General features: G+C 51.6%; 2 protein-coding genes across 25 annotated transcripts in view; one reads left to right on the top strand and one right to left on the bottom strand.

Annotated features, from left to right (window-relative positions):
* The window catches only part of LOC101936867 (zinc finger protein 239-like), a 309,680-nt gene that overhangs the window by 50,552 nt on the left and 235,161 nt on the right, over positions 1-23,967 (top strand). The gene's annotated exons all lie outside the window — the stretch shown is intronic.
* Positions 9,670-23,967, bottom strand: part of LOC101935634 (zinc finger protein 501-like) — a 35,389-nt gene continuing 21,091 nt past the window's right edge. For 3 of the 19 annotated variants that reach the window (XM_065569784.1, XM_065569776.1, XM_065569785.1), the window contains one exon: positions 9,670-22,937. In XM_065569784.1, coding sequence (XP_065425856.1) covers positions 21,559-22,937 — 1,379 coding nt within the window. In that variant the 3' untranslated portion in view covers positions 9,670-21,558. The remainder of the gene's footprint in view (positions 22,938-23,967) is intronic. The other 16 variants (XR_010593158.1, XR_010593156.1, XR_010593157.1 and 13 more) reach the window with 16 other exon arrangements.

The raw sequence follows: 23,967 nt of genomic DNA, 5'->3' as shown, positions 1-23,967 counted from the left end.
AGGGATGGGGGGGGAAAGGAGCTGGAGTTAAGCCCAGGGGAAAGGCGCTGCCAGAGGGTGACACAGGGCAAAACCGTTGGTAACAGTTGCCTCGGTGGACTGATACACCAGTGTTTGCAAAAATAGGAAAGGGGGCAGAGGGGCTTTTTTATTTCCCCTCCCACAGACAAGTACCTCTCAGTATGGGCTTCCCAGGGCTGGGTTCTTAAAGGCCTCTCTGTCCAGACCCAGGCTAAAAGGAGATTAGTCTGTAAAAGAGAGCATTCTGGAACTAGTGAGGATCTTATCTGTATTCAATTTGATTAGACATAGATTTGCACATTTTATTTTATTTTGCTTGTTGACTTACTTTGTTCTGTCTGTTACTACTTGGAACCACTTAAATCCTATTTTCTCTATTTAATAAATTCACTTTTTACTTATTAATTATCCCAGAGTATGTATTAATATCTGGGGAAGGGGGGACAAACAGCTGTGCATATCTATCAGTGTTATAGAGGGCAAACAATTAATGAGTTTACATTATATAAGCTTTATACACGGTAAAACGGATTTATTTGAGTTTAGCCCCCATTGGTAGTTGGGCATCTGAGTGTTAAAGACAGGAACATTTCTGTCGAGGGCTGGCTTTAGCAAGTGTGGGGCTCGATTTGTGGGGCTTGTACTCACTGGGCGGCGCTCCTAGTCTTCAGCGGCACTTCGGATTGCCGTGCTCCGGCCAGGGTTGCGGGGCCACGGGGTTGTTGGGCTCTGGCCGGAGCTCTGACCGGGGAGTGGTGCCGCGGGACTTGCCAGGCTCAGGCCAGTGCTCCGTCCGGGAGAGTGGGGCCGCGGGGCTTGCTGGGCTTGGGCTGGCACTCCGGCCGGGGGAGCGGGGCCGCAGGGCTTGGGCCGGCACTCCGGCCAGGGGAGCAGGGCCGTGGGGCTTGTCAGGCTTGGGCCGGCGCTCTAGCCAAGGGAGCGGGGCCGCAGGACTTGCTGGGCTCGGGACGGCGCTCTGGCCAGAGGAGTGGAGTCGCGGGGCTTGGGACGGTGCTACGGCCGGGAGAGTGGGACCACGGGGCTTGTTGGGCTTGGTCTGGCACTCTAGCCGGGGGAGCGGGGCCACGGGGCTTGGCGGGCTGGGGCCAGCACTCCGACTGGGGGAGCGGGTCCACGGGGCTTGCAGGGCTCAGACCGGCACTCCGGCTGGGGGAGCAGGGCTTGCAGGGCTCAGACCGGCGCTTTGGCTGGGGGAGCGGGGCCACAGGGCTTGCCGGGCTTGGGCCAGCGCTCTAGCCAAGGGAGCAGGTCCGTGGGACTTGCCAGGCTTGGGCTGGCGCTCCGACTGGGGCTTGCAGGGCTGTAGCCAGTGCACCAGCCAGGGGAGCGGGGCTTGGGTCTGCGCTCTAGCCAAGGGAGTGGGACCGCGGGACTTGCCAGGCTCGGGCTGGTGCTCCGGCCAGGGAAGCGGGTCCGCGGGGCTTGCAGGGCTCAGGCCAGCGTTCCAGCTGTGGGAGTGGGGACGCGGGGCTTGCTGGGTTCCGGCTGGGGGAGCAGATCTGCGGGGCTCGAGCCAGCACTCCAGCCTGGGGAGCAGGGCCGCGGGGCTTGCCGGGCTCGGGCCAGCGCTCCTGCCGGGAGAGCGGGACCGCGGGGTTTGCCACACTCCAGCCGGGGGAGCGGGGCCGCGGAGCTTGCAGGGCTCAGGCCAGCGCTCCAGCTGGGGCAGCGGGGCCACAGGACTTGCCGGGCTTGGGCCGGTGCTCCGTCCAGGGGAGAGGGGCTTGGGCCAGCACTCCGGCTGGGGGACTGGGGCCACAGGGCTTGCAGGGCTTGTGCCAGTGCTCTAGCCAAGGGAGCGGGTCCGCAGGACTTGCAGGCCTCGGGCCGGTGCTCCAGCCGGGGGAACAGGGCCGCAGGGCTTGCAGGCCTCAGGCCGCCGCTCTGACTGGGGTAGCGGATCCGCAGGGCTTGAGCCAGCACTCCGTCCGGGGGTGCGGGGCTGGCCGGTCTCGGGCCGGTGCTCCGGCTGGAAGAGTGGGGCCGTGGGTCTTGCTGGGCTCAGGCCGGCATTCCAGCTGCGGGAGTGGGTCCGCGGGGCTTGCCGGGCTGAGGCCGGTGCTCCGGCCAGGGGAGCGGGCCTGCAGGGCTTGCCGGGTTTGGGCCGGCATGCTAGCCAAGGGAGCAGGGCCGTAGGACTTGCCAGGCTCGGGCCGCCACGCCGGCTAGGGGAGCGGGGCCGCGGGGCTTGCCAAGCTCAGGTCGGCAATCGAGCCGAGGGAGCGGGGCTGCGGGGCTCGCCGGGCTCGGGCCAGTGCTCCGGCCGGGGGAGCGGGGCCGATGGGCTTGGGCTGGTGCTCCATCTGGGTGAGCGGGGCTGCGGGGCTCCCACCGCGGGAGCCTTACAGCGGGGTTTGCCATGCTCCGGCCAGGGGAGCGGGGCCACGGGGCTCGGGCCGGCACTCCAGCTGGGGAAGCGGGGCCGCGGGATCTTGGCACATCGGGTGGCAGCTCCCAAGGGGTTTCTGTGATCTAATCCGTCACAGAGGTCAGAAGTGAGAGGTAAGCGGATTGGTGACCGGATCGACAGGTCCATGAGGGCGGGGTACCAGCGCTGGTGAGGCCAAGCTGGGGCCACCAGAATGACATCTGCCTTGTCCCTGCAGACCTTGAGAAATTACTTGTGGATGAGTGGAAATGGTGGGAATAGTTGATTGGACCATGGAATCAGGAAGGCATCTGCAATGAAGCCAGGGCTGTGACCCCAGAAGGAACAAAAGGTTGGGTACTTCCTGTTGACCTGTGTGGCAAACAGATTGATTCGGGGAAGATGGAGTGGATAACATCTGGCCGAATCGACCATTTATGTGTAAGGAATCGTCTGCTCAAGCTGTCTGCCAGTACATTTTGAATGCCCGGCCGGTATGAAGCTTGGAGAAGGATGGAGGGGGCTAGACAGAATTCCCATAGTAGGAGGGCTTCCTGACAGAGAGGAGACGACCAGGCACTGCCTTGCTTGTTTATATAAAACATGGCCATGGCATTGTGCGTCAGCCCTGCAAGTGGGACAGGGACTCTTGGCACGCAAGGTGGATCATAGAATCATAGAATATCAGAGTTGGAAGGGACCTCAAGAGGTCATCTAGTCCAACCCCCTGCTCAAAGCAGGACCAATTCCCAGCTAAATCATCCCAGCCAGGGCTTTGTCAAGCCGGGCCTTAAAAACCTCCAAGGAAGGAGACTCCACCACCTCCCTAGGTAACGCATTCCAGTGTTTCACCACCCTCCTAGTGAAATAGTTTTTCCTGATATCCAACCTGGACCTCCCCCCACCGCAACTTGAGACCATTGCTCCTTGTTCTGTCATCTGCCACCACTGAGAACAGCCGAGCTCCATCCTCTTTGGAACCCCCCTTCAGGTAGTTGAAGGCTGCTATCAAATCCCCCCTCATTCTTCTCTTCTGGAGACTAAACAATCCCAGTTCTCTCAGCCTCTCCTCATAAGTCATGTGCTCCAGACCCCTAATCATTTTTGTTGCCCTCCGCTGGACTCTTTCCAATTTTTCCACATCCTTCTTGTAGTGTGGGGCCCAAAACTGGACACAGTATTCCAGATGAGGCCTCACCAATGTCGAATAAAGGGGAACGATCACGTTCCTCGATCTGCTGGCAATGCCCCTACTTATACAGCCCAAAATGCCGTTAGCCTTCTTGGCAACAAGAGCACACTGTTGACTCATATCCAGCTTCTCGTCCACTGTGACCCCTAGGTCCTTTTCAGCAGAACTGCTACCTAGCCATTCGGTCCCTAGTCTGTAGCAGTGCATGGGATTCTTCCGTCCTAAGTGCAGGACTCTGCACTTGTCCTTGTTGAACCTCATCAGGTTTTTTTCTGCCCAATCCTCTAATTTGTCTAGGTCCCTCTGTATCCGATCCCTACCCTCTAGTGTATCTACCACGCCTCCTAGTTTAGTGTCATCTGCAAACTTCCTGAGAGTGCAGTCCACACCATCCTCCAGATCATTAATAAAGATATTAAACAAAATCAGGATCGCCCTGAGCTCTTTGATGTTGATATGCAGAGCCAGTTCCTCTACTTGCCATAGGCCCTGAGTTGTCAGGCTCCTGAGATGTGCTCCCTAGCCGAGCGCAGACGCATCCGTAACTAGGGTCAGAGTGGGCTGGGGAGGGTGGAACAGGACCCTGGCGCTCACCATTTGGGGGTCCGGCCACCAACGTAGGGAATCGAGGGGATGCCATTGGATGGTCAGCACCATGTCCAGACTGTCGCGGCCCAGGCAGTACATGGAAGCAAGCCACGTCTGCAGGGGCCTGAGCCGTAGCCTGGCATGCTGCACGTAAGTGCAGGACACCATGTGGCCCAGCAGCTTGAGACACTACTTCACCGTGATAGTGGGAAAGCTGCAAAGGCCAGTGATTATGTGTGCCAGGGCTAGATGTCTGGGAGGAATGCTCTCACTTGGTTTGCATCCAGAACTGCCCCAATGAACTCTATTGTTTGAGTTGGGGTGAGAACAGACTTGTTGACATTCAGAATGATGCCCAAACCGTCAAACGTGTCTCTGACCATTCGTACCTGTGATTTTACCTGCTGGCGAGAACAGCCTCATATGAGCTAGTTGTCTAGGTACAGGTAGACATGCACGTGATGGTGGTGAAGAAAGACTGCCGTGACTGCTGTGCATTTGGTGAAGACGCAGGGAGCCATGCACAGGCCAAATGGGAGAGACGTTAACTGATAATGTGTCTTCTTCACCACAAAACGGAGAAAACGTCTGTGAGACAGGGTGATTGAAACATGAAAATAAGTGTCCTTCATATCGAGGGTGGCATACCAGTCTCCCGGATCCAGGGAGGGGATGATCGTGCTCAAGGAGACCATGTGGAACGTTAAGTTGACAATGTACTTGTTGAGTTCCCTGAGGTCCAGAATGGGCTGTAGGCCCCCTTTTGCCTTGGGGACAAGGAAGTAGCGTGAATAGAAACCCTTGCCTCTGAGCTCCTGAGGTACCTCCTCCATGGCTCCTAGGGCAAGGAGGGACTGGACCTCCTGGATAAGGAGTTGCTTGTGAGAAGGGTCCCTGAAGAGGGACGGGCAAGGGGGGTGGGAGGGTGGAAAAGAGCAGAAGTGGATAGAATAGCCCACCTCTACCGTGCAGAGGACCCACTGGTCCAATGTAATAAAGGACCATGCACGGTAGAAGCGGGATAGATGGTTCAGAAAGGGAGGATAGCTGGCTGGGATTTGGACTGGTAATCTGTCCTCGTGCGCATCTTCACAATGGGTGCTTAGGGCCCAGAGGGGGCTTGAACTGTCCCTGGCCCTGCCCTAGAGGAGGATGTGATGGCCTATGCCTAGTTTATCTGCTCCTCCTGCGGGAGAAGTCCTGCCTTGGTCTAGTGGGGAAAGACCACTGCTGAGTGGGCTGGGGCTTAAACGGCTTTCTTTGAGTCACCGGGTATGCATGCCGAGAGACTTAATGGTGTTTTGTGAATCTTTTAGGCTATGCAACCTAGAGTTGGTTTGTTCAGCGAAGAGCCCCTGACCATCGAGCCCCTGGATTGTTTGCTGGACTTCGGGTGGGAGCCCTGAGGACTGAAGCCAGGCGTTACGACATATGGTGATGCCAGATGTAGGAGTACATGCTGCTGCGTCTGCAGCATCCAGGGAACACTTGAAGAGAAGTCCAGGCCACTAGCCTGCCCTCAGCAATGGCTCCTAGCTCCTGCCAAGAATCAGATGGGAGGAGCTCCTTGAAGTTTTGCATAGCAGACCATGAATTATAGCTGTATCTGCTAAGGATCACGAGCTGATTAGTGATCCACAGGGAGAGGCCACCCATAGAATAAACCTTTCTGCCAAAGAGGTCCAGGTGTTTCCCATCTCTTGATTTAGGGGCAGGCCCCTGCTGACCCTGTCTTTCTTTTTCATTTACCGCCTCCACCACCAGGGAGGATGCGGGGGATGGGTAAAGAGATATTCATACCCATTAATGGGGACAAAGTACTTTCTTTCTGCCCCTTTGGCCATGGGGGGAATGGAGGCCAGAGTTTGCCAGATTGTTTTGGCACTTGACTGGATAGTCTTAATAATGGGCAGGGCCACCCTAGAGGGCCCTTCTGGTGTCAAAATGTCCACCATGGGGTCCTCTTCTTCTACCACCTCCTCCACCTGGAGGTTCATGTTTAGGGTCACCCATCGTCGGAGCTTCTGCGGGGTCCTGTAGTCCATGGGTAGTGGGCTGGATGTGGACGTACCCACGACTGCCTCATCAGCAGAAGACAAGGAGTACGCGACCAGCAGGACCGGATTAATAATATATGGAGATATACCTAACTCATAGAGCTGGAAGGGACCCCGAAAGGTCATCGATTCCAGCCCCCTGCCTTCACTAGCAGGACCAAGTACTGATTTTGCCCCCTCAAGGATTGAACTCACAACCCTGGGTTTAGCAGGCCAATGCTCAAACCACTGAGCTATCCCTCCCCCATAAAAAGCTACCCTCACCTCCTGTCCCTGCAAAGAGGCACTGTCCCCTGTCGCATGTAAATCACCGACCTCTCTTCTCTCTCAGCACAGACTGCCTCTCTGTGTCCTTGCCCCTCAGTCTGTGCTGATGGGACCCTTCCTTCCAGTCCTGGAGGATTCTCCCTGCTCCTTCTTCATCAAGCAGCCCAGTGGATGGGAATCTAGACAGCCTCTTGTTCTACTGGTTCCTCCTGAGCACCGGTTGTAGCCTCCACCGGGGGTGGGGCTGGGAATGGGGGTTTGTGCCGGGTCTGGAGGAGGATGACTGAGGGTTGCCTCAGGGATATGGGACCCCGAACGTAATGGTGGAGAGACGCCGGGGGACGGCACCCTGGTCTTGGTGGTATGCCCAGAGGGTCCAGAACTGCCACTGGGACTGCCAGTGGTGCACTGAAGCATCCTGTCCGAGACTGCCCGGACCTGATCGAGGTACCTCCGATGCTCCCAGTGACCTACCTGACCTAAGGGAGGGTGACTGGTAGCGGGACAGCCAAGAAGGGGCGGTGCAGGGTTCCAGAGAGGGTTCTGTGTCCCCCAACAGGTGGAATGGGTACTGTGAGGAATGGCAAGATCCAGACAGGGATCAGCGGTGCCATTGTGGAGAGCGGTATTGGGAGATCAACTGGCACCGAGAAGTTGGGCTTCGCTTCGGTGGGGAATGGCAACGGGAGCATGACCATGACTAGTGCCATGCCGGGGAATGGTGCTACAACAGGGAATGGTGCCATGATCGGTGTTGCAGAGAGGTGCGGTGTCGCGATGAGGAGTGGTGTCACTGGGCAGAATGGTATTGGTCTAAGAGGTGCCGGGAGGTCTCAGGTCCTGGTCCTGATCCAGGTCTCACAATGACCACCTCTAGCGGGAGTGGCTCCAAGACCAGTGCCACAAGTCGGACCGGTGCCACGAGTCAGACCGGCGCAGAGCATACATGTGGTGCCAGGACTCAGAGCAGTGCCAGGACTCAGAGCGGCGCGGTGATGCTGGTCTGGGGGCAGATGGCCCAAAGATTGCCGGTTTCCCTCTTGACAGTACCGGGGCTCGAGATGGTGGAGGCCTCGAGACCGGGGATTTGGGCACCGTCATTTCAATGAGTTCTCTAACAGCCTCAAAAGTATCAGGCATGGAGGGTAGCGTGACCTCCTCCTCCTCTAGCTGCAGGGAGTCCGGCAGTGTGGGGCTTCCCAGGGAGGTGGGGCTCCATGCAGGTTGAGACCTACTGGATGGTTTGTCGGCCTTCTGTCCCTGGCCCGCACCGTGCCCAGCCAGGAGTGTGGTGTCCACCTCAAGCATTTGAGGAGGCTTTTCTGTGGCCTGCTTTTTACGGGTGGCTGAGGAGTGGGAGCGGTGCCGGGGAGAGTGCCGGCCCCTTGCATCTGAAGAAGTGAGGTTCTTACCCACGAAAGCTTATGCTCCCAGTACTTCTGTTAGTCTCAAAGGTGCCACAGGACCCTCTGTTGCTTTTTACAGATTCAGACTAACACGGCTACCCCTCTGATACTGGGCCCTAGGAGGTTGTGCCGAGTCCTTTTTCGGTGCTGTAGATGGCACCGCTGGAGAAGCGCTCTGCACTGAGGTGCTTGGGGCCGAGTCTTGTGGCAGACGGAGAGCAGACTCCATGAGGAGTTGTTTTAGTTTAAGTGGGAAGAAGTGAGGTTTTTACTCACGAAAGCTTATGCCCAAATAAATCTGTTAGTCTTTAAGGTGCCACCAGACTCCTTGTTGTTTTTGTAGATACAGACTAACACGGCTACCCCCTGAAACTTTAGTTTAATGTCCCTCTACTTTCTAGTTTGAGGTTTGAACGCCTTGCAAATCCTGCACTTATCCACCTGATGGGCCTCTCCCAGACACCGAAGACAGGAGTCGTAGTGGTCGCCTGTGGGCATAGGCTTGCAGCAGGAGCTACAAGGCTTGAAGCCCTGGGGTGGCATGCCCCGGCGCCCTGTGAGGCACTCATTGAAGGGAAAACCCCTTCAAGTGCTAAAGACTATACTTAACTAAAGATAACAATTAACTAACAATGGGTAACTATATACAGAGATAAGTAGAATAGCTAGGGAGTAGTGGAGCACTTGAGAACAAGAGACCACTGTTCCAACAACCGTCACGGGCGGTAAGAGGGAACTGAAGGGGGGGTCGGGCTGGCAGGGTCATATATAGAGCACAATATCAGTGCCACTCCAGGGGGCTCCACAGCCGGCCCGACGGGTACCTGCTAGGGAAAAAGTTTCCGACATCCGTGCACACAGCGCGCATGCACACCTAACTGGAATTGATATGAGCAAGCACTTGAAGAAGAACTGGATGCAGTACTCCAGATGTGGCCTTATCAGTGCCAAATAGAGGGGAATAATCACCTCCCTCGATCTGCTGGCAACACTCCTACTAATGCAGCCCAATATGCCATTAACCTTCTTGGCAACACGGGCACATTGTTGACTCATATCCAGCTTCTCATCCACTGTAATATCCAGGTCCTTTTCTGCAGAACTGCTACTTAGCCAGTCAGTCCTCAGCCTGCAGTGGTGCATGGGATTCTTATGTCCTGAATTCAGGACTCTGCACTTGTCCTTGTTCAACCTCATCATATTTCTTTTAGCCCAATCCTCCAATTTATCTAGGGCACTCTGGACCCAATCCCAACCCTCCAGTGCTTGGATTCTTTTCATGCTTTCACAGAAGGAAGAGCACATGTTCTATGATTTCATAGAGCAGAGTTTTAGGATTATTTTGATTCAGGGAACTATGCTATAGGGTGCCTTCCCTGTGTGGATTTGACAGGTGGATCAACATAGATGCACATTGGGACCCTTCTCAGGATGCTGAGGGCTGTGTTGCAACCTGCCATTATTAAGAGGGACTTTTGCATTTGGCAGCTGGATTTTAGTGACCAAACTCACCAGCCTGTCTGGCACTCAAGCACCCTCCTCTGAGCTACAGCAGCCCTGCCAGTTGACAACAGAGGCACCCTAACCCCTGAGTTCCTTCAATGTGTCCCCCTCTGGCGTCCAGCCCTGAGCCCCAGAAACTCAGAGAAATCCCAGATCCTCTCTTCCCAAAGCAATGGTATATCCCAGGTTACCAGCTTTACTATAGACCACTGCTCCTGTATCACACACAGCAATTGAGTACAGTTATTGAACAAACGGAAATGTATTTAACAAGGGATAGAGATTTAAACAGAAACAAATGTAAGTGATGGAAACCAACCATTACCAACAAAACAAAATCACAAAACGCAACCTACACTTTTTAATAGTTACCTTTCCCTATCTAAGTAGGTTCTCACCTCACATTTCAGTCTATTGCAGTGATTGCTAGTCCCTAGGAGCCAGGGCCCTGCCTTTCATGAGGGATCTCCTTAGTAAATGGACCCTGAGTGTTTTTCTCTATTCTGTTATAAACTGAATCAGTCTTTTGTATTTATTCACAGAAAGGACGATCTCCTCATTGTCATTTTGTCCTTTTCACTTCCACAGGGTTTCGATGTCTACAGTTTGTCTTTAATAGTTTTCCATTAGCTTTTCTGGGTTGGTGCAAAGTTTGACAATTGAGCAATACATTGCGGAATTAGGTAGCAAGGGAGAGGTGACAACTCCCTCCCACTTGAATGGGGCGTCCCCATTAAGACCAATGATTGGAGCGACTCATTTTCATGACAATACTATATGGGCATAATTTTCCATGTACTTTGTGATGGTGCTGCCCATGGGAGCCCGCTGAGGTCACTCAATCAGGGTGAACTACAAACAAAACGGGGCAGATAAACCCCAAAAGCTGGTGGATATTCCAATACTTAGATTTACCAAGCCAGCACAAAACAGCTTCTTTAGTACCTCACTGATTACTCAGAAGTCCAAACAACGCAGTTCCCTTAAAGTACCCAGCCTCAGGCTTCCATCCAGACACACCTGTCACATATGATGATGATTACTGAAAATCTTATCTTATCATATAAAAGAAAAGGTTCTTCCAATCCCAAAGGATCAACCATATACCCAGGTTCAATTATAACTCAGATCTTACCCAAAATACATGCTATTAGTCAATTCTTATTAACTAAGTTAAAATTTATTAAAAAAGAAAAGAGAGTGAGTGTTGGTTAAAAGATCAATATACATACAGACTTGAATTCAATTCTTGAAGTTCAGATACATAGCAGAGGTGATCCTGTAGTTGCCAAAAGTCCTTTTAGATATAGTCCATAGGTTATAGTCCAATGTCCATATTCAGGGTGGCTCCAGTCAGTGACTGGGGATCTCAATCCTTGTGGCTTAAGGTTTCCCCCTCTTGAAACCCAAAGCAGATCTGAGATGAAATAGGATCATGTCCCAGGGTTCTTATACATTTCCAGCAGCCTTTTGGCCTGAAAAAACAATAGGCTTAACTCTCCTTCTCTCAAACATCCTGGCAATTAGCACAGGGTAATCTATCCATTAAACAGTTCAGATACAGGTTACCACAACCTTCAAAGAGACATATAGACAATAATACTATTTCATTCAAGTATCATCATAAATGTTAATATTCCTTTTTTGATCTTTGAATTAAAGTTATAGCAATAGACAAGACTTGCTTGCTTACATCACAAGACCTGAGCAAACATCTACCCTTGAGATCTCTAACAATGCAGACTTGCATTTCAAAGCTCTATTAATTTACATATCTTCCTAACGAGTCCTTAAGGTTCACCCATGAGTTAGGTCAGTCTGTGAGTTAATTAACTCTTTCTGGCCCTGTCATCTTTCAATGAGATATTATATTACACTCATAACGTCACATACTTACATTACTCCTTCAGTATGACTCATACACACCTCTTTCAGTGATTAGGAGTATCAATAATTTACACGCTTTCAGTAGAGATCTCACTGTTATGCTTCCTCAATACATATAATAAAATCAGTGTATTAGGTGTGGTGAGTTTCTCAGGTCTGATACAGGAGTTGCTTGTGAACAACAGTGATCACTTTGCCAATTGGCACCAATGAGTTTTTGTCACACATGCCCTGAGCTATACTGTCACACTCTGATATAACAGAAAGGCCAGCACAAAAAAATAGAGAAAGGAACAATAAGATACTAAAATGACAACGGTTGGAACTCTCCATTTCTCTCAGTGTTTGGATTGATGGGCACTAAGAGCTGTAGCTACATCTGAGGAACCAGGCGATCAGACAGCTGGCTCAGCCCTCCATACTAGTAGCTTTCTCACATGCAGGGAGATGAGTCAAAATTGGAATTGATGTCATGACTTGCTTCCCATAGGGGATCAATCTGTCTAAGGCTATGTCTACACTTCAAACATTAAAAGTATTCTTCTGACAACCTAACACTGTCTACACTGCGTCTCAGGTCACATTAACTACTTCTCTCAGTGGAGTGGATTTTTCACACCTCTGAGAAATGTAACTATGTCAACATAGCTTTTCTGTGTAGACCAGCCTTTAGATGGCTTTTTGATATGAAAAGCAATGGACTTCAGCCTTTTCCTTGATATTGATGGTTGATGACTACAGCTTTCCTACCTGCTGGACACATCCTATGACAGATGTAATGCCTTTCCTTTGCAAATTAGAGAAGTGGGGAAGTCAGTGACCCTTACAGGCTAAGTGGGTAAAAAGTTATACAACTTGTCTCCTTGAGTAGTTTTCACTGGACCAATATTCTCTTATACACTCTCACACACATTCTCCCACCTCAACCTTTGGAGTGAGGTTTTCTACAAGAACTCCTTACACTACAGGGGGTAAATTAAATCAAACTAACTTTTCAAGATTAGCTGTAATTTCCTGTACGACAAACAAAACAAAAAAACAAGACAACTTTCAGTTTTCCAAAATAATTCAGATTATCACACGAGTATCTCATGCTTAATCAATAACTTCATCTATAATTTCATTTTCACTGGTAAAACTAACATATTCAAAGATCACAAATTCTTGTCATATATGTTAGTTTTCTTTTAATCCCCAATGTCAACAACTGATTCTTGGCTCAAGTTGTGGTTTGTCCCAACGTAGGTCCCACCCACATCTATGAGTTCATATATCTTTGGTTCTTCTGCCATGTGTGTTCATGGAAGGGGTCTCCTATGTGGGAATGTTTGTATCATGAGGAAAAATACCTCTCTTTTCACACTTTTTAATCTTTCAAGGTCAGAGGAGGTAGAGGAGAAGTGATGGAAATGGATAAAACACAAGAGAAAACTGTTTGATCTACATTAAAAACATTTATTGGTATAACTATATTGCTCAGGGGTGTGAAAAATCCACAGAGCTGAGCAATGTAGTTACACAGCCCTAACCCCCTGCATAGATGGCGTTACATCAGCAGGACAGCTTCTCCTGCCAACATAGCCACCACTGCTTGCAGGGGCTGGAGTAATAAAGTCAGACGGGAGAGATCTCTCCCATTGGCTTAGAGCATCAGTGCTACAGCAGTGCAGCTACATTGGTGAAGCTGCGCCAACATCAGCTTTATTGTGTAGCCATAGTGTCAGACAAAAAAAACATAGAATCAGGCGTGTATTCAGAAGTCTGAAATTGGAGCCTGACACATTCGTTGCCTCATTGATTACCATCATTTCTACAGCCTGAAAGTCCTTGTTACCCAATCAGGCAGCCAGTTTGTGATCCAAGGGGAAGGAATGTCCTATGAAGCACTCTCTCCTTGGATCCAAACGGTGAAGGATGATTGTTCTCATTCTAACCCTGGCATCCTTTGGAAGTGTAATCAGTGACACTGAACTAGTAAATGCAGTGGTACAAACAATTTTTCTTGGGTCACTGGTCACCATAGCTTCCTTTACTGGGGTGGAAAGCAAGAATTGGGTGTGTACTCTTTCAACCCCAGTTCTTTCCAAATCCTTGGCCTTGGTTAGGGTAAATGTACACTTCTCTGAAGTAGAATCCTTTACAAAACCACTCCAAACCTCAGCAGTGTTAGTAAGGAATGGCTTCCAAAAACATGCCCAGTTTTTCTTTAATTTGGTGGCACAGTTCTAGGCAAGGGACTGGATACAGAGCTGGATCAGAATCTCTGTTAGTTACCAGAGCTGGAGTTTCTATTCAAAAATAGCTATTTTTCTGCAGCTATTAGATTTCAAACACTGATTTCATTTTATACACATTTATACCTAAAAAGGATAAATTCAACAAAACCCTCTTCAATTTCCTCAACATCTGCGTTGTGAAGGGCAGCATCTCCCATACATAGGATTAGCTAGGAGAGCTCTTCTGTAGGGCCTGGGTTACAAATGATTTGGGAATCAAATACATGGACATTTTGCCTACTTCAAAATCACTTAATGTGGAATTCTCTCCCCAGATCATCTGAGACAATATTGACTTAAACAATTGAACTACATTGTGATCATAAGCACTTCTCTCAGTTAGTTGGGGTTCTGCTGTTGTTCACCATTTCCGAGTGGAGATTTTAAATCACTGCTGTTTCTTTGTTAGCATGTCCAGTAACTTGGAGAGTTCTCGCCTGTTGACAGAACTGCACTTGAACTGTCTCCATATCATCATGGAGGGGTGGGGGAAAATAAAAGCTGAAGTGAGAAATGGTGACTTTAGCAAATGGTCATGTGTCTTAAATTCTCCAATAAATCTGAACTACATCCTATCAAACTGAACTAATATCCAATTGGGTGAGCAAACAGACTTCAGGAAAGATAGAAACCCACATCAGAGAGAGATAGAATACATGACAATGAAAGTGTCAAGTGAAATTCCAGAGCAGGTTACATCTGATCACTCAGAATCAGGATAAGAGATTCTCCCATCACATTCTCCTCTGATCCATTAAAACCAGATTCACTCAGCACTGTCTCAATAGTCAGTTATGCTATTTACAACATTTTTAGTATCCTAACATCCCCATAATGGGGGACAGAACAGCTACCTTGGCAGAAGTGGCTTTACCAATAGATGGAACTTGGGATTTAAACTCCAAATGATCACACTGTGTTTGGGATCCATTTGAATTTCCCTTCCAGGTCTTTGACACTTTCATCTCCAGTCATAGCGACTCTGATATAGGATTAAAGTCAAAGTATCGTCTCCAAGCACAGACAGCTGAGAACTCTTCATCACATGATACTTTGAGAAGTGGATGGATAGAATGTGATGAAGATAAACTCTGCATGGCTCAGATAAAAGGTAACAGTTCTGCAGTGATGGGGAAGGAGGGAATCTCTGAGTCACTCCATCTCCTTCCAGTGTCACAGAGGCTGAAATGACACTTTTTCCTGCCCCTGCTCCTCTTAATTTAAATATAATTTGAAAAGTTCCCAGTATAACTGCTGTTCAGCACAATCCAGAGCAATGTGGGAACAACTGACAATGATACAATCTGTATCATTGGTTCTTCTTTGAGTGATTGCTCATGTGTATTCCACTATAGGTGTGCGTGCTCGCCACGTGCACCGGTGCCGGAAGTTTTTCCCTTAGCAGTATCCATAGTGGGGGAGCACTGCTGTGACCCCTGGAGTGGCGCTGGTATATCGCACCATAAAGGGGGCTGCGTGCTCCCCCCACCCTCAGTTCCTTCTTGCCGCCAGTGAAGGTAGTCGAAACTTGCTCCAGCTTAGTGTAGCTGCAGCGTCTCCAGCTTAGTGGTATCCGGTTCACTGATCTCTCTCCATTATTTAACTTTCTTTCGTGAGTGCCTGGCTCGGGGCATGTCCTGTGGCCCAGACTTCAAGTCGTACGACTCCTGTCGCAATTCTATGCCCAGAAGCGATCCCCACAATCAGTGTCTTCGCTGTCTGGGCGAGTCTCACGGTAGTGAGAAGTGCAAGATCTGCCGCTCCTTCAAGCCACAGACGAAGAAGGAGCATGAGATCTGACTCCTGGCTCTTTTAATGGAGTTGGCACGTGGTGAGGTGCCTCTGGTGCGCCGTTCTGAATCGGCACCCGGCACTGCGTCCTCGGTGCGCAGCGAAGCACCGTCAACGTCACGGCACGGCTCCCCAGCTAAGAAGCCAGGGAAGTCTCAGCAGCGCCGGGCGAAGAACAGGGGTGAGGCCAGACCCGAGTTGGGCAGCCCACGATCCCCACCGGGACAGAGAGCTCCAACTCGCGCTGAGCAGAGTAGTCCAGTCCTGTCCGTGCGAGCCTCACCAGCGGTATGCCTGCCTTCAATGCTGGAGGCAGCTCAGGCCGCGCACGATATACTGACACTTCCGGTTCAGGGAGCACCGCCGCAGTCGGGTCCCCGATCCTGTGGAAAGCCGCCTTTGGGCGCCCATCAGCACTCCCCGGAGGTGTCGGAGGCCGAGGCACCTTCCCGGGTCACGGTGCCTATTAGAGCCCCACGTCGACTCCGCGTGTGGATTCTTCCAAGAGCGGATCCCACTCCTCCGGCCTTGAGTGCCATCGAGGAGAAGGCAAGAGACAGCGCCGTTCCTCTTCCAGCGAGTCCAAGAGGGACAGGTCACGATGCCGTCGGCACTGATGCTCCTACTCAGGCGCCCGCTGTCACAGATGCCATGCTCGTGGCACGTCCTGAGAGTCCCCAGCACCGAGCCACCGTGGCCACAGGCGCCGCAATGAATCCACGGACAGCTCCTCGGACATATATGTCTCGACCTCCTCTAGGTCAAAGTCTCGGGGAAGGAGTCGTCACGATCGGGACCACTCCAGCCGCTCTTACAGCACTGTGCGCTCCTCCTGCACCTCGACATCGGCGCACAGCTGTCTCTCACAGGGCCGCACCGCATCACAGGACCAGCCTGCCCTGCCGGCACCCGATGCACCTCTGCTCCAGGCCGTGCCCTGGCAGGGACAGTGGTGCCAGTGGTCACCGTGGCCTCAGGCACCTGCGCAGCCAGGCCCTCGCTCCATGGCTGGAGCTTCTCAGTGCCAACCCGCGTCACCTTCACGGCACCGAGATCAATTCATGGGCGCCAAACCCCAGGCACCGACTCCGGCACTGAATCCAGACGGGGAGCCCATGGTGCCGTTAGCCACTGAAGGCGCCGCGCCGCCCACCCCTTCGGCGCAAGGCGATTCGGTTCTGGTACCGCCTCCTTCTTCCCAGGAGAACTTTAAAGCCCACCAAGAGCTGCTTCGGAGGGTGGCAGCCAACCTCGAGCTCTGGGCCGAGGAGATGGAGGAGGCCTCCAACACCCTCTTCAATGTCCTTGCCTCCTCAGTACCGGGGCATGTGGCGCTCCCTTTCCATCAGGGAGTTGCCAACATCACCACTGGCCTTTGGCAGACCCCGCCCTCTCTTGGGCCTATTTCCAAGAAGGCCGAGAGGAAGTACTTTGTCCCCGCAAGGGGTCTCGAGTACCTTTATATCCACCCAGCTCCAAACTCCCTAGTGGTTGAATCGATCCACCACCGTGAATGGAATGGCCAGCCCGCGCCCACGCCAAAGGACAAGGATGGTCATAGACTTGATGCCTTTGGTAAAAAGGTTTATTTGTCAATGAGTTTCCAGTTTAGAGTGGCCAACCATCAGGTGCTTCTGAGCCGCTACGAGTTTAACCTGTGGGGATCCCTCCCCAAATTTGAGCCCCTCATTCCTGACAAGGAGGTGAAGGAGTTCAGGGCGTTGGTTGAGGAGGGTGCGACCGCCACCAAAGCGGCTCTCCAGGCGGCTTCGGACGCTGCAGACACAGCCGCTCATTTGATGGTGACCGCTGTCTCCATGCAACGGGCGGCGTGGCTCTCACTTTCGGGGTTGTCATCAGAATCCCAGTCCATAATGCAGGACCTGCCATTTGATGGCAAGGCCCTTTTCGTGGACCAGACAGACACCTGTCTGCATGGGATGAAGGACTCCCGTATCACCCTGCAGATGCTAGGCCTCTACGTCCCGCCTGCTAAGGACAAACCCAGGCCTCAACCCTCTGCTCCGCTAGGGGCAGATATGAACCCCCGCCTAAGCGGCAGAGGGATCAAAGACGTCGGTCCCAACGCTAATCCCACTCGGCCCCACAGCTGGGGACCTCGAAGGCCAACAGCAGGGAAAATGGCGTTTTTGACTTGTTGAGGGGGGTCACTGGGCCTGTTGCCAGTGTACCCCCCACCCAGTTAATAAAGTTACCTTTTCTAAACCATTTATCGGACTTCTGACTGCAGTGGTCCCATATCATGTCGGACCAATGGGTCCTCAGTACCATCTCCCAAGGATACAAGCTGCAGTTTGTTTCAGCCCCTCCCACTTGTTCCCCGTCCAGGCAGCCCGATGGGTCCCCGGAGCATGCCTTACTTCTTTACCAGGAAGTAGAGCGCCTCCTCTCTCTGGGAGCAGTAGAATGAGTACCTCGGGAATACCAGGGAAAGGGTTTTTACTCCAGGTATTTCCTCATCCCCAAGGCAAAGGGTGGGCTTCGGCCCATCCTTGACCTGCGGAACCTCAACCAGTTTCTCGTGCACTGCAAATTCTGCATGGTGTCCCTGGCCTCTATTATTCCATCCCTAGACCAGGGGGATTGGTTTGCTGCGCTGGACCTCCAGGATGCATACTTTCACATCCACATTTTCGAGGGTCACAGGTGCTACCTCTGTTTCCTGGTGGGTCAGGACCACTTCCAATTTACAGTCCTCCCCTTTGGCCTTTCTACTGCCCCCAGGGTATTTACAAAGTGTATGGCAGTGGTGGCGGCCCACCTCAGGAGGCAAGGGCTGCAGATCTTCCCCTACCTCGATGACTGGCTGCTCAAGGGCTGGTCTCGCACTCTGGTGCAGCAGCAGATGAAGTTCCTGCTAGACACCTGCGGGGCTCTAAGCCTACTGGTAAACAAGGAGAAATCCACGTTACTTCCAGTCCAGTGCATACAATTCATAGGGGCGCTGCTAGATTCCCAAATAGCCACGGCCTCTCTCCCACGGGACAGGTTCGAGACGCTCAAGGCTCTCATTGCCTCCATCACAGCTTTTCCAATAACCACGGCACGCCTGTGCCTTCAAATACTAGGCCACATGGCAGCATGAACCTATGTGGTGCGACATGCCAGGCTTCGGATGAGACCCCTCCAGCTTTGGCTGGCCTCCTGGTACTCCCAGGCCAGGGACTGCCTGGACAAGGTTGTCACAGTGCCGCCCAGGGTGGTGGCAGACCTCCATTGGTGGTCCCTCCCGAGCAACATGCTCTGCAGTATCCCCTTCTGAGAGCCTCATCCCTCACTAGATCTAGTGTCGGACGCCTCGGACCTGGACTGGGGAGCCCACATGGGGGATTTCAGGACCCAGGGTATGTGGTCACCAGAGGAGCTAACCCTGCACATATATGTCAGGGAGCTCAGGGCTGTACGCCTGGCATGTGTGGCATTTCGCCAGCACATACAAGGGAAGGTGGTCAGAGTCCTCACGGACAACACGACCGCCATGTACTACATCAACAAACAGGGGGGCATGCATTCCCGGGCCTTATGCCAGGAAGCCCAGCTCCTGTGGGAGTTTTGTATAGCCCACAGTATACTCCTTCAGGCCTTTTACCTGCCCGGCAAGAGCAACACGCTCGCAGACCGCCTGAACAGGGTATTCTCCCAGCAACACGAGTGGTCCCTGCACAAGGAGGTGAGCAGGTGGATCTTCCTACAGTGGGTGCTCCCCAGGTAGATCTGTTCACCACCACCCAGAATCGACAGTGTCCTCAATTCTGCTCCAGAGTGGGAGAGGGCGAAGGGGCCATATCGGATGCATTCCTGCTCCCATGGTCGGGGCCCCTCTTGTACGCCTTCCCGCCCTTCCCCTTAATAGAGAGGGTCCTACAAAAGGTGAAGTCAGACAGGGCGAGTATGATCCTCATAGCCCCGGATTGGGCCTGTCAGCATTGGTACGGGTCCCTGCTGCAACTCTTAGTGGCCCCTCCTTGCAGGCTCCCACTACGCCCGGACTTTCTCTCCCAGGAGGAAGGTCGCCTCCTCCATCCCAACCTAGCCGCGCTCCATCTGACAGCTTGGCTGCTTCGTGGTTGAACGAGGAGGAGGGGAGGTGTTCTGAGGATGTGAGAAGGGTCCTGCTGGAAAGTAGGAAACCCTCCACGCAGCGAACCTACCTGGCTAAGTGGTATAGATTCTCTATGTGGGCGAGGGATAGAGGTTTCTCTCCCTCTTCCGTCCCTAGCCAGCTTGTCCTCGATTACCTCCTGTCCCTTTGGACCCAAGGCCTGGCACCCTCCTCCATCAGTGTGCACCTGGCAGCCATTTCAGCCTTCCATCCCCCGGAGCAGGGCCTGTCTGTGTTCTCCCATCACATGACGTCCTGGTTTCTGAAAGGATTAGATTGGGCATTCCCTTACGCCAGAACCCCGGTCCTGCTCTGGGATCTAAACCTGGTACTCTCCCATATCACAGGGCCTCCCTTTGAGCCATTAGCCACGTGTTCGTGGTCCCACCTGTCATGGAAGGTGGCATTCTTAGTGGCTATCACCTCAGCCCGCCGGGTCTCCAAGCTCAGGGCCCTGACCTCTGAACCGCCCTATACGGTCTTTCATAAAGACAAGGTTCAGCTCCGCCCTCACCCTGCCTTTTTGCCGAAGATGGTCTCGGCTTTCCATATGGATCAGGATATTTTCCTCCCAATCCTCTGTCCTAAGCCCCATTCCTCCAACAAGGAACGCCGCCTGCACATGTTAGACGTGCGCAGAGCGCTGGCCTTTTACCTGGACAGAACCAGGCCATTTAGAAGGTCCCCCCAGCTTTTCATTGCTTTGGCTGAGCGCATGAGGGGGCGACCGGTCTCCACCCAGCGGATCTCCCACTGGATCACTTCGTGCATTCGCATCTGTTATGACCTGGCAGGGGTTCCCCTGCCTCCTGTAGTGAAGGCTCATTTGACGAGATCCGCGGCTTATGTCGCTCATGTCCCTATTCAGGACATTTGTAGGGCTGCTATGTGGTCCTCTGTCCACACTTTCTCATCGCACTATGTGATCGTCTCCCAGACAAGGGATGACGCCGGGTTTGATAGGGCGGTGCTCAGCCCGGGTAACCCCTAAAAATTTTTTTACACTTCAAACTCCTATCTGCCTCCATCAGGGATAGCATGGAGTCACCTATAGTGGAATACACATGAGCAAGCACTCGAAGAAGAAAGGACAGTTACCTGTTCCGTAACGGGCGTTCTTCGAGATGTGTTGCTCAAGTGTATTCTACGTCCCACCCGCCTTCCCCTCTGTCAGAGTTGTCTGGCAAGAAGGAACTGAGGGTGGGGGGGAACACGCAGCCCCCTTTATGGCACGATATACCGGCGCCACTCCAGGGGTCGCAGCGGTGCTCCCCCACTACTGATACTGCTAAGGGAAAAACTTCCAGCACCAGTGCAAGTGGCGAACATGCACACCTATAGTGGAATACACCTGAGCAACACATCTCGAAGAACGCCAGTTACGGAACAGATAACTGTCCTTTACTCTAACAATAACTTTGCAATAGGAGGAATAGTATAAATGTGATGCTCCCTGCCTCCTGATAGGAAGGGTACACTGGAATTACTCATGGGACAAGGGAGTTGATAGGACAAATGGGCCCACTTCAAAACTGGGGGAACTGCAAAAGTAAAAATGGGCCACTCATCTGGACAAGCTGAGGGATAAGGGTGCTGCAAATAGTTCAAACAGCTTTGAAAGTTACTATGTGGGAATCAGGAAAAGTATTAAAGAAAAAAAGTATGGCTAGCCCTAGAGATTTTTATGGTGTTGATCTCCCTTGCAGATTCTTTGATGGCTAACATGGGCTGAGTGCCAAGAGAAGGTATTCCCACGCTCATGGCATTCATAGGGCCTCTCTCCTGTATTGATTCTCCGATGTTCAGAAAGGGCTGATCTGCTAGTGAAGCTTTTTCCACGCTCACTGCCAGCGGCGGCTCTATATTTTTGCCACCCCAAGCACAGCAGTCAGGCAGCCTTCGGCGGCACGCCTCCGGACGCTCCACTGGTCACGCAGATTCGGCAGCGTTTCTGCGGGTGATCTCACAGTCCTGCGCCTTCCGCGTGCCTGCTGCCGAAACCACGGGACCGGTGGACCTCCCGCAGGCATGCCGCTGAAGGCCGTCTGACTGCTGCCCTCACAGCGACCGGCAGGCCACCCCGTGTAGCTTGCTGCCCCAGGCACATGCTTGCTGTGCTGGTGCCTGGAGCCACCCCTGCTCACTGCATTCATAGGGCTTCTCTCTTGTGTGACTTCTCTGATGCCTAATAAGGTGCGAGCTGCGAATGAAGGTTTTCCCACATTCACTGCATTCATAGGGCCTCTCCCCTGTGTGAATTCTCTGATGTTTAGAAAGGACTGATCTGCTAGTGAAGCATTTTCCACAGTCACGGCATTCAAAGGGCCTCTCTCCTGTGTGCATTCTCTGATGTTCAGAAAGGCCTGATCTGTGAGTGAAGTTTTTCCCACACTCACTGCATTCATAGGGCCTCTCCCCTGTGTGGATTCTCTGATGTTCAGAAAGGGCTGATTTGCTAGTGAAACTTTTCCCACACTCATTGCATTCATAGGGCCTCTCCCCTGTGTGGATTCTCTGATGTTGAAAAAGGCCTGATCTGCGAGTGAATTTTTTTCCACACTCACTGCATTCATAGGGCCTCTCCCCTCTGTGGATTCTCTGATGTTCAGAAAGGGCTGAGCTGTTAGTGAAGCTTTCCCCACACTCAATGCATTCATAGGGCCTCTCCCCTGTATGGATTCTCTGGTGCCTAATAAGGTGCGAACTGCGATTGAAGGTTTTCCCACACTCATAGCATTCATAGGGCCTCTCCTCTCTGTGACTTATCTGATGGAGAAAAAGGCCAGCTCTCTGAGTGAAGTTTTTTCCACACTCACTGCATTCATAGGGCCTCTCCCCTTTGTGAATTCTCTGATGTTCAGAAAGGGCTGAGCTGCTAGTGAAGCATTTTCCACACTCACTGCATTCATAGGGCCTCTCCCCTGTGTGGATTCTCTGATGGAGAAAAAGGCCTGATCTGTAAGTGAAGTTTTTCCCACACTCACTGCATTCATAGGGCCTCTCCCCTGTGTGGATTCTCTGATGTTCAGAAAGGGCTGAGCTCTTAGTGAAGCATTTTCCACACTCGCTGCATTCATAGGGCCTTGCCCCTGTGCGGATTCTCTGATGCTTTATAAGGGCTGAGTAGTCACGTAAGTTTTTCCCACACTCAGTGAATGTATTTTTTCTCTTTCCCCTGAGGATTTCCTGCTGTGTTGTGGTTTCCTTGATGTCCTTCTGAGTTCTCCAACTGGAAATAAATTTATCCACTTTCTCCCCTGGCTGATTTCCATGCTCTCTTTCTGGTTTGTGCTGAATCTCACAGGATTGTCCCTGCTCATGACTCCTGGATACATTGCTTTTTGATCTTTGCGATAATTCTCTGTGTTTATCCACTTGCTCAACATTTTCCTGCTGAGAATTCTCCTCCTCTTTCTCACATACCATTGCATCACCTGCTGTGATAGAGACAGAAACCTCAAATAGGGATGGAAAGGGGAAGGCCAAACCAAAACAAGTGCTAAAGAGACGTCAAATAAAAATCAGGAACTGAACTCCTGCAAACTCTTCCCCCAAATGTAGTAGTAGAATCTTATGTTTGTATTTTATATAATTTAGAATGAAGGATAAAGAACAAGAATGTAGCATGTATTAAATGTATTGGTGTAGGATTTGATCATATCCTGGCAGCCACCCTTTTTGAACAACAGAAAGGAATGGCTTTATGGGCCAATGGGTAGAGATACAACAGCCAGAATCTGTGACTGGACTGATTTCAAGGCAGTAACAGAGCTTTGAGGGTCACCAATTTGTTGTAGGTTTAACATTTTTAAATAAGTAAAAGAATGCCGTGATTGTTTTCTTCTGCATTGCAACTTGATGTTCCTGTTCAAAATGTTGTGTGTAAATTAATTCTGTTTTGTGTGTGAATGAGGAATGTATGTGTTAAGCGGTAAGTGTGAAGGCCATCGCTGAACCAGATGTATGAGGGAGGAACCGAAGACAGATGCAAGGGCACCAGTAGGCTGCAGCACACCCCTACTGAAATGTCAAAGGACGACAGATTGATGACTCTAAAGATGAGACAGGCACCTATCAATGGGGACAAGACAGCTCTGATCAAAACCAGCATGGGATAACTCCTTGAGGAACTTGATGAAAGAAAAAGATAAAGGATGAGAAGGACAATTTAAGAAAACAAGCACTCATCAAACAACAATTGATTACAGCATGATGGTGCAAAACTCATTGGTCGCAATGAAGGAAAATCACTATATAAACAGGGGGCCTTGCCATGAAACTTTGGGTTCATCCTGCCAAGACTTCCCCAGAGAATCATGTTGCAACCAACAGAACCCAGCTCTTCCTACGTGTGATCAATCTAGCTGGCCACAAGGTTGATCTGGATTCTGGACTGGTAACTGTAACATCGACTGGCAGGACAGTGTATGTGTGTGGTGTGATTGAATGCATATGCTAATTGTTGTA

Source organism: Chrysemys picta, chromosome 16 (assembly GCF_011386835.1).
Source record: "Chrysemys picta bellii isolate R12L10 chromosome 16, ASM1138683v2, whole genome shotgun sequence".
In the NCBI taxonomy this organism is placed as follows: domain Eukaryota; kingdom Metazoa; phylum Chordata; order Testudines; family Emydidae; genus Chrysemys; species Chrysemys picta.
This window is presented reverse-complemented; position numbering and strand designations above follow the sequence as displayed.